The sequence below is a fragment of the Saprolegnia parasitica genome (assembly GCF_000151545.1).
Source record: "Saprolegnia parasitica CBS 223.65 unplaced genomic scaffold supercont2.108, whole genome shotgun sequence".
In the NCBI taxonomy this organism is placed as follows: domain Eukaryota; phylum Oomycota; class Saprolegniomycetes; order Saprolegniales; family Saprolegniaceae; genus Saprolegnia; species Saprolegnia parasitica.
Window position 1 is genome coordinate 45383 of NW_012156502.1, and position 10564 is coordinate 55946.

At 55.2% G+C, this 10564-nt stretch overlaps 2 protein-coding genes across 2 annotated transcripts; both read right to left on the bottom strand.

Moving 5' to 3' along the window:
- Positions 1-1815: 1815 nt before the first annotated feature.
- On the bottom strand, positions 1816-3236 carry SPRG_13847 (hypothetical protein; the record flags this gene model as incomplete). The annotated part of the gene is made up of 4 exons (XM_012352843.1): positions 1816-2105; positions 2158-2263; positions 2323-2742; positions 2802-3236. The coding sequence occupies 4 exons, from the start codon at positions 3234-3236 to the stop codon at positions 1816-1818; spliced, it is 1251 nt and encodes a 416-aa protein (XP_012208233.1).
- A 1810-nt stretch (positions 3237-5046) lies between these two features.
- SPRG_13848 (hypothetical protein) lies at positions 5047-6629 on the bottom strand (the record flags this gene model as incomplete). The annotated part of the gene is made up of 5 exons (XM_012352844.1): positions 5047-5339; positions 5382-5610; positions 5664-5871; positions 5922-6052; positions 6102-6629. The coding sequence occupies 5 exons, from the start codon at positions 6627-6629 to the stop codon at positions 5047-5049; spliced, it is 1389 nt and encodes a 462-aa protein (XP_012208234.1).
- Between the last annotated feature and the right edge of the window lie 3935 nt (positions 6630-10564).

The window sequence follows — 10564 nt, forward strand, 5'->3', positions numbered from 1 at the left end:
CCGTGACAAACCAGCGCACGAGCACTTGGAGATCGGGCTCGGCCACACTTGGCGTCTGAAGCCGATGCAGCACCTTCATGTCAAGGATGTCATCGGCGTACTTGTCCATCGTGGCTTTCATTTCGGTCGGTGTGAGGTTGGTCGTGTGGGCCTTGACCTCGTCGAGCGACGCGGTGACCGAGGTCGCGAGTCGGTACGCGTTGCGCATGTGTCGCCCGGGGCCTTGGAGCAGTTGGACGTCGCGCTCGTTGCGGAGGAGACGCCACGACGTGGGCGCCGAGCAAAAATCGTGGTAGTGGTCCAAGAGGTCGTCACCCGCGGCGTGGCAATCACGCGTGATGGTTGCTGCCTGGACGAGAGGTAGTGGCACGTTCGTGGACTGCTGCAAGCTTGCAGCGGTGGTGTGGTACATGGCGTCTTGGGAAATACAGTCTCATCGAATCGCTCGAGAGTGGCTCGCCAGACCGTAGCACTTTTGGAGTATTTGATGTTGATTGACATTACACGACCGGAATGAAGACGGACGTTCGTCGCGACGTCACGCCTGTGCTCTGCCCGCCCAGGGTCGTCAGACCGTAGCGCTCCTGTCAAGTTACAGCTCCAGCTAGACGCGCCATGTGAAACTGGACATTGAGAGACGCCGCATTCGTCTCAGGTATCTTCAACGATGGTCTCCAAGAATCGATGATGTCCATGTAATATATTCTCACAGGAGGTGGTTTTTGGGTGGCGGAGCTTTGCTCGCACTTGGTCATTTGACGCCCCCTTTCCACCTGCCTTGCATGCTTTTGCGCTGCTAAGCTCGTGTTGTGTTCTCGCCTGGGTTGAGCCTTGCGCAGTGCTACTGCTAAGTCTCTTAGACATCCTTGGTCTCCCAGGAGCAAAGGAGCAAAGCAATTCAGCCTTTCGTTAGTTGGTGACATCGCCGCGTGCCACTTTGTCTGACCAGAGTTGACTCTTGGCGACCCCCCCTACGAGACGATTGCGCGCTGCCGCTCATGAAGCAGTGTACACGACCACACTACCGTATTGAAGGACCAGCTTCCACAGTACCCTAGGGGGTGATGGGTCGAGCGGTACGGTGTCGAGATGATACCGGTACGAAAATTTGGTGCCGACGTCGCCGACGCAAGATATGACCAGGATAAGAAGAATGGAGCAGTTCACATATGGATCTGGTTTCGTTACCAGAATGATTGCACGGATTCTGCGGACCTGGCGAGAGCACTCAGAGCTTCGCGCACCGTCCAGCGTCTACTTTGATAACGCACAGGAGGCTTTTCCAAGTGCGTACGACGGTTGATATAAGACAATATGTGCGGTCCACAGGGAATGATGGACGGTCCAAACCAAGCAATGAGTTGTACTTGCAACGGCGGAGGTCCCTCGAGGAATTAGAAGTGACATTGCGTGCAGCATTACCGGTACGTCGAGGCTCGATCGCCAGGTGGTACGCATTGCCATGCAGTCGAACGATGACGAGAGTCGTCGAACTCATCACGTTCCAGTCAATAATTACGACATGTTGAATTACATGCCGTAGTAATTTCGAAATGGTGCGGCATCAGATGCATACAGAACACTGGAAGAGGCTTTGTCGTGTGTGGGGATGAGAAAGTAGAGCGTCAAGCGTTCGCCACAATTCCGTCAAATGCATTCGTGTCCCTGGACGTCTATAGGGCTAGGGGGTTAGGGTAGATAGGGTCCATGGAGCGTCCTGTGATCGCAGCCCCACAACGCGCAACAGGACTTGCGAAATCGTTTAGCCAACTGTATAGATATAGATATATATTCGAGTGTACGCGGCGTTGCATCTTAGCAAAACGCATCCTTGCGGTAGCAAAGCCGGCTCTGACTTCGCTCCTGTCGAATCTGGGTTTGAGCCCGCAGCAGCCGCAAATTCCAGTCGTCGTCGATCTGCGTGCGCGGCTCGATCGCGACCCGGAGCTCATAGTCCAAAAGTGGCAAGCCACCACCCTGCTTGACGCTGGTCTCGTTAGAGGAGGGTCTGGAGATGCAGCTGCAATCCTGGGCATGCGAGGTTGGTGACACGTTTGTGACTTCGCGCCAGGAGCGAACTCGATGCGACGGCGTTGTATCCGAGCCTACTCCACAACGTCTTCTCTAAGTTACATGCTAGTATACTGAGATTCGTACCAGACGATCGGTCGGTGCTTTTGCGGGAAGCGAGGATGTTTTGGGACCGGCACTCGACGCACGTGCGATCGACATCACTTGGGGGCGCGCAGTGCGTACAAAACACCTATTAGTACACCACATGTGTGCATCCAATTCGAGTTGCGGCATCGAAATACACTGTACCTCGCCGCAGTTGCTGCAGTGCACGCGCCACCGAAGCGGGCCAAACTGGCGCGTGCAGTACTGGCAGTGCTTGCGCTCGTCTGCGCCACCGGTTCGCGACCCGCAGGTGCCGCCTTCGCCTTCGAGTCGCCGCGCGGCAAGAAAGTCCGGGATTTTCGCTACACTCCGCGCTCGACGCGCCATGAGAAACGGGTACAGCCACGACGGTGCCCAGCCCTTGACGTCGAACTCGAGGTGCAAAAATAGCACCAGAACACCTGGTCGACTCGGGTGCTCGACGTACAACAGCCCGAAATGGTACATCTGGCCTCGACGGTACCGCACCGTCGATAACAGGTCCGGACAGCTTGGCACCTTGACCGAGTGCTGGACAAGACCCCACGCACGCTGCCCGGACGGCAACGTCCATCGGTTTTGTAACTATGACGGTTTCATGTGAGCCGTCTACAGGCAAGACGACAATGGTATCGACAGCATACCTCGGCGACGCAAAAGTCCCGGTTGTGCAAAGGCAACGGACATTCCGTGACAAACCAGCGCACGAGCACTTGGAGATCGGGCTCGGCCACACTTGGCGTCTGAAGCCGATGCAGCACCTTCATGTCAAGGATGTCATCGGCGTACTTGTCCATCGTGGCTTTCATTTCGGTCGGTGTGAGGTTGGTCGTGTGGGCCTTGACCTCGTCGAGCGACGCGGTGACCGAGGTCGCGAGTCGGTACGCGTTGCGCATGTGTCGCCCGGGGCCTTGGAGCAGTTGGACGTCGCGCTCGTTGCGGAGGAGACGCCACGACGTGGGCGCCGAGCAAAAATCGTGGTAGTGGTCCAAGAGGTCGTCACCCGCGGCGTGGCAATCACGCGTGATGGTTGCTGCCTGAACGAGGGGCAATGTCGCCTTGTCGCTTGGAGAGGTCATGTGTGTCGCGGGCGGTAAACTGCAAAGTGCCACGCCACAAGGATGCCTCCGTGCGATACCACTGTCGATGGATAGCTCCAGATGGCATGGCGATGCGCATACTGGTAGCCAAATGAACGGTGTACATGCGTGCCAAGCACTCGACGCCAAAGAAAGCCGCTCCGTCTTCGCCCTGCTGCGCAGCAGATACGCAGGTGTGCACCCAAGACATGGCGCTGAGTCCGCTATGCTCAACACACGTGTCTCGGGTGCGCTTCAAGGTGGCAGCTCGTCCTTTGGCTGTAAAGATAACAGTGGTCGGCGCGCGTTGCTCACGGGCCGCCGATTGCTCGTGGGATATCTTTCGTAGGAATCTCGTCTCGCGATCAATTGAAATCTTACGGCACATAGACGACCCAACATCGTTGCACCGTGTTTACTGTATTACGCGGACACCCAACGAGCCGCGTTCTTGACCAAGCTGCACCTCCAACACTTGCTGCTGAACACTCAAGCATTGTGCCTCTTCCAAATGATGGCAGCCCTGCGTCACGACGCATGGCTACACGACAACCTTGTTCCGGTATGTGCCGTTTACACGCCATGTCTCCCGCTCGGCTAAGCCTCTCGGTGGCCGGCTCGTCGTAGCACCTTGGAATCGATAGTCCACCACCATATCCAGTTCAGTGTAAATTATATCTAAATAGTATCGAGCAAATACTCGGTTGATGCATCGTCGAATACTCAAATCCGGTATTCTATATTGAAGTCTAGTCCAGACGAGCAGCTACATTTGCACGAGAGGTATCTTTGGCGACACTAGCGACGTTCCACGAGAAGGTGTTTTGAAAGATATCTGTGCTGGGCTGCACAACTTCTACAGCCTACGTACCGTTGGAACTGCAACCTGCACACGGCACATACCGTCATCTGTTCCTTTAAAAGTTTAGCCAATGACGTGGCAAAGGCTGGGAAAACCACCAGAAAAACAACCTAGAGTCGGAAGTCTTGGCGTCGGCGATCTCAACGTTTGCAGTTCGATCTTGACATTTGCCATCAGCCCGTTCACAAGGACGCTGCTGTCAAAGCCGTGGCACATTTAATATCGAAATCGACGCACTTTAATACAGCCGCGACACAACAGGATCGAGTAACGGCGTGATGTCATTACATCGCAAGTGATCTCTCCACTGCATCCAGCGCGTGCTTTTATTTTATTAATATATATATATTCGGGCGTCTCTGCACTTTTGTCTAAACGGTGATGTCGATGAACGCTGCAAGTCGAGTGTGCTACAATCGCGTGCATAACTCATCGTAACAAATGAAACGGCAAGGGATACGAGTCCATCAAGCTGCACGGTCTGAAAAATGATGCTCGGCACACGAGAGAGACGCCCAACGGGGGTTGGATCTTCAAAAAAGATTCCGCATCCATGCAAGAGCGCGCCAGATCGCTCGGACGTATGGACAGCGCACCAAAAGATGGTCGTGCGTCTCACAGGCTTGCGCATCGCAGAGAGGGCAGTGGCGAGCATCGGGGCCGAGAAAAGTGCAAGCTGTACCGGACAGCTACGGCTTTCAACGCGACACGGTACACAAAGTCGCCGTACTGCAGATGAATGGGTGCGGGTGTGCGGGTTGCCGGTAAGGGACAAGCGCAGCCGCTCGGTACATATACACCTTGTCGGCCTCTCGCGAATGATGCGGAATGCACGCCGAATCTGGCGTACTACGATCAATGCAGAGAGCGCAGATATAGCGCGTGTTCTCAACCCTCCAACGCCGGGAGTCCGATTAACAAATAGAGCTAGCCACTAACGGTAGTAAATTACACCCGCCGCTCGGACGACGGGCGGAATTGCAAATTGAGCTGAAAATCGGCCAAGTCGATGTCATCGCCTTCGTCCCGGCGCTGAAAGCCCGTCGAGTCGTTGAGGTCGTTGTCGTACCACGAGTCTTCACTCATGTCGGACGCGCCTTGGATGTACGACTCGGGCTCCACCGAGGCTCCGTCCGCTTCTTCCCAGCCGACCGACAGCGTTGCGCAGAGCACATCGGCGGCCGCGGCCGGTCGGTACACACACGTGCTGTGGCGCGTTGGCGAGCTCCAGATGGGCGAGCCTACAAGTGCAATGTCGTCAACTATCAAGGTATCAAGCGAACGGCAATGTCGTACCGAGGACGACGGGCGTGCCGGTTTGCAGCTCTTGGGGCGGGCGCAGGCAAAGCACACTTGCTCCATATCCCGTGGCCGGCCCGGCACGCGCTGGTGCTCGGTGCACTTGTAGCAAAACACTTCACCGCAGCTCGAACAGTTGACTTTCCATCGCAGCGGGCTGAACTTTTGCGTGCACAGCTGGCAGTGCTTGCGCTTCTTGAGCGGGATCATTTTCTATGGCATGAAGATTCAGATTGAGAGTCCAAGAAAGACGTGGCAACATGTACCACTGCAGCGCGGTCCCGCCCCGAGCTCGCCGAAAGCTGCTGAAGGACGCGGTACTTTTCAATGTAGCTGCCGACGCGACCAAAGCTCGCGGCCCGGCGCTTCATCATCATTTTGAAAAACCACTGCGGCGTCGGGCCCTTAAAGTCGAGTTCGAGGCGCATGTGCATGTCCAGTCGCCCGGGTTCGTCCGACTCGATGTAGAGCACCCTAATCATCGCAAAATGAGTTTGCACAGACGCAATATTGTCCTATTGTACCCCGAGTTGAAGACGGACGCACGCACAAACTTGAGGCTCGGCTTGAAGTCCGGGCACGTCGGGAGGCGAATCGAGTGCTGGGACGCCGCCCAGACGCGCTTGCCCGACGGCAGTGTCCACTTGCGGTTCATCTAAGAGCCTCAATGAGCATTCTCAAACACCAACAATAATAAACTATACCTCGAGGACGCAAAAATCGCGATTGTGCAGCGGCCGCGGGCACTGCGTCGCAAACCAACGCACAAGAATGTGTTCGTTCGGGGCTTCGCTCACGTCGCTGCGCTCACTTGTCGACGACTCGTCGAGCGATAACGGTGAGCTCACATGGTGCAAGATGGTCATGTCCAAAATCCCTTCCAAGTAGTGTTCGAGGGCGTTCTGGATCTGGTCGTCCGAGACGTTGGAGAGAACGGCTTCGACTTCCTCGAGGGTGCCCTCCATCGATGTAATGAAGCGGTACGGGCGAATGTTGGACGCCGGCGTGTAGCGCGGGCCCTGGAAGATGTCGACGCCTTCGTGGCACCCCTTGGACTTCCAACCTGGCACTTCGATCGGGTGCACGTCGAGCGTCGACTTGAGGAACGACTGGAACGACTGGTGCGCAAGCTTCTGAAGGTACTCGCTCTCGTCGTCGCTGAGCGGTGGCGCGGCGAGAAAATGCGGTGGCAAGTCCTTGGAGAGGTCGTCGAGGAGGTGGCGCTTCACCATGCGACGAGATGCGTGGCCCACGACACAAATTGAAAATTGCGCTCAACGTTCAAGTTGGCTGCGACAACGGTCTTGGCAGATCCAGCCGTCGACGTGTAATGCCACCGCCACCGGCTGCGACGGCGGCGAGCATGTAAACAGTACACCTCGCACTTGCCATCGTCGCTTGCTGCAAATGGATGATTGGAGGGGCAAGGCCGCAGCGTTCAAGGGAACAGAAGCGAACGACGCGCGTCGTCGTGGCCAGCGCGTGAAATCATATTCTACAATGCTCTATTGCCGCAAAACCCATGTCGGTGGCGGGCCGCGCCGACCAACATGTGTTGTCACGCACCTCGGTGGGACCTCGGTAATGGTCTAGATGATTGCGCTGGATGGAAACACTGTCTCGCCTCGTGGCGGGAATCCGTGTGTAAAATGTGGAAATATCATTCATTTCACACGTGCAAACGAAACGGGCAGGCAGCTCACTCGTACTTTTGTTGTTGAAGTGGGTCTTGTTATCACTCGTACTTTTGTACTACATCAATACTCGATGCAATGACAGTCGGGCCTCTCAAAGTTGCCGATTGCGTTGTCTTCCTTGGAGAAAGCGTGCTGTTGCGAATCCGAACCAAGCCGTCGACCGTGCAACAATGACGAAGCCGCGTCGCAGCGACCAGGACGTCCGTATCGAGAAAGCGAGCTCTCCCAGCTGACCAAGTGGCGCCGTGTTGTTGCTTTGGGCACGACAAGTCGACAAGAACTGTCGACACGAAACGATGGCGTTTCGGCGACGCGCTACTCACACCGAACCCTGACTAATAGTGTTGAGACTGCACAACATAGCGACACAGTCCTCAGATATTTCTGGCCTCGGGGTGTCCAGCCACCCAAGACACAATGTCAAGGCACAATGTCATGCTGGCTTGAAGTCGCTTCTCGTGGGGCGTTGTCTGTTCTTCGTGCAGGGCACCATCGCAAAGCTCGATCCACGTATTTTTCACCTAGAATTTCACATGTAATTTACACATCGGAAACAAGTGAGAAAGGCAACGTGAAAAAGATCCGATGCGAGGACTCAAGCATGGATCGGGTACGAGGCCCAAGCGGGTGCAGACCTAGCCGTGCATCCAGGTCGCCGTGCATGCGAAGAGGAATGCGCGTGTTGCAAGCAGCACGAGCCGCCTCGCCAGAGCCAGGCCGACGCCCCCTTGATCGACTCGACGATACAGTCACAGAGTATTTTTCAAAAGTTCCGTGATTTCGGAACATATTTACAAAAGTTCCGTGATTTTGGCCAATATTTACAAGAGTTCCGTGATGACTCTGATTGGCTAAAAATACTAAAAATGGGGCGATCTGATTGGTCAGTGGGAACAATTTCCAAAAGAGGCCGCTCGGCCAAAAACCACCGAAATAGTGTGAGAACCCAAGAAAGACCTATATAGCCTGACCGACAATGGTAGAAAATAGTGTAAGACACGTCATGGGATCACGAAACCGAGTGACACCGCCGTTTCCTTCATGTAGCCAAGATGTGAATGTGGACCATGTATTAATACTCGCTGAGCGTCACAATAACAATAAAGCTGCACTTCGCTCTATTGCGTCGAGTTTAAAATGGATTGGAGACGTCTCCTCCACCTCTCCTTCGATGGCGTTTTACGGACTCTGTGCGTAGCCCGGCGTCACCCACTCCACCTCGTGCCGTCGGGTCGCAGCCGTTTGCATGACCTCGGCCATCATCAAGAACAAAGAAGCAAACGGAAGGTTGAAGCGAAGGCCGTTGTGTATATCTAGCGAGAGAGAGAGTCAGTGATCCGTCAAGGAGATGGTCTTGTACTTTTCGCATTGTCGGACTCCACAAAATTGGAGCTTCTAACGCCGAAAAGCCACGGAATGTCTGAGTATGATTGGTCGCTCTACACGTAATCGAGAAATGGTTCAGAGTCTGGGTCAGAGTCCACTACGGGTAGCACGCAGGAGTATCTTACCGTAGATTCCGAGGACGACAATACAGCTTGCCGTACACGAGACGCGAAAGCCGCATTCGACACAGCGCCACCTCCTTCCCCCTACATCGGTTGCTGTAGACATCAATTTGTGGGTGCATATCTTACTTGAACGGTGCTCGCGATAGCCTTGTCGGGTGCTTTGCGCGAATGATGCACCAGCTGCTGTACTGGCACCATACGCGCAGCCTGCCGCACATTCGCCTTGGGCATCCGCGTGCGCATGTCCGAGAGTTCAAGCTGCACCTCTACATAGCACATGACGACCATATTGCATCCGCGATGTTGCGAAGGGTAGCGAACCTGTGATGCTATACGCGCCTATCGCATCACCCTTGGTGACCTTGTAGGCAACGACGCGCCATGTACAAGGTGTCGAACTGTTGCAGATGTAAGCGACGTTGTCGCCGTGGGTCTTCAATATGCCGATGGTCACGCCTACGTAGTGTGTTGTATTAGAACAGAGCGACTTGCATAGGACGCGTTGTGGTGTAGTACACTACTAGTACCTCGCTTGGCGAACGTTAATCGAGAAATGCTGGTTGATAAGCGCCCAGTCGTCCACGTAGCTTGTCACTTGCTTGCGCCCACTGTAGAAGGTAATCCCACTTCGGGCAGACCGTAGTACAGCTCGCCGCTGGGGATCCCGGTGCTCATCCCCAGTCGGTTTCGTGATCCCATGACGTGTCTTACACTATTTTCTACCATTGTCGGTCAGGCTATATAGGTCTTTCTTGGGTTCTCACACTATTTCGGTGGTTTTTGGCCGAGCGGCCTCTTTTGGAAATTGTTCCCACTGACCAATCAGATCGCCCCATTTTTAGTATTTTTAGCCAATCAGAGTCATCACGGAACTCTTGTAAATATTGGCCAAAATCACGGAACTTTTGAAAAATACTCACAGTCACAGTCCTCTCTGTATATGTTGATTTTGCCACGAACGGTGTGTAGGTATCTCTGAGACGAACCGCCGCACATTTTACGACGACACGAAGCAAGAGCTTTCCATCCTGGTCGCTTTAAAGCGGTGTCGTACCAAGCGACACGACGCCCTTGTGTCCAATGACGTGAAAAAAGCAACGAGGCTGAGGCTCCGTGCTGCTCAATTAGCGCTTGCCCGGATGGTATTTCAGCGAGCCATCACGCTGACGCTAGACACCCGCATGCAAACTTGAACCGGGAAGATTGCCGCGCGTGCAATTCGTTGAAGGTAGCTTCGTGGCCATCCACTGCCCCGACGTACCAGTAGTACATCGTCATGCGTGGGACGCGGCGCTCAAAGGCGCCACGATGGCGGCAGTATAATCGTGCTAGACTGGGTGCATTGGCATTGATGCTGCTACATCGCTCAAGCTGTACGGTGCCGAAATGGCACGGCAGGGGGACTGCGTACTTGGACACCTGTGTATGCGCAAGTGGTCGCGAGGTGACAGGCGCCATCTCTGGCTGCCGTACCACTGTTGTCGAAACGAGAGGCCAAGGACTTGAAATCCGGGCCTTTGAGAGACGCACACAAGCAAGCCCAGCTCCACCACACACAAAATTATAAGCAGCAGCCATGAGGACGTTTTGTTTCCATGAAGTTTGGTTCATACACTTGACGGGACGTTGTTGGACTTTCCGGCTACCTCTACTCGACGCCCAAGACGGCGTCCAGCATGCACCAAGCCGCGTTCCGCTACCTCTGGCCCGTGCTCCGCGCCTGCGTCTGGTTCAACGTCTGGCGAGTCCGGAACGACCGCGTCTTCCGCGCCGACCTGCCGCTGCCAAGTCCATGGACGATTGCCGTCAAGGCGGCCCGTGTCGCTCAACTGCACGTGCACCACAGCCTCGTACAACAGCCCGAGCAGCCTGCTCTTCGTCGTCTTCTCCAGCTCCTCGCCCAACACGAGTGGCCGCGACGTCACCTCGTCCCGCGGATCGCGCTCCTGCCTCCGCCTG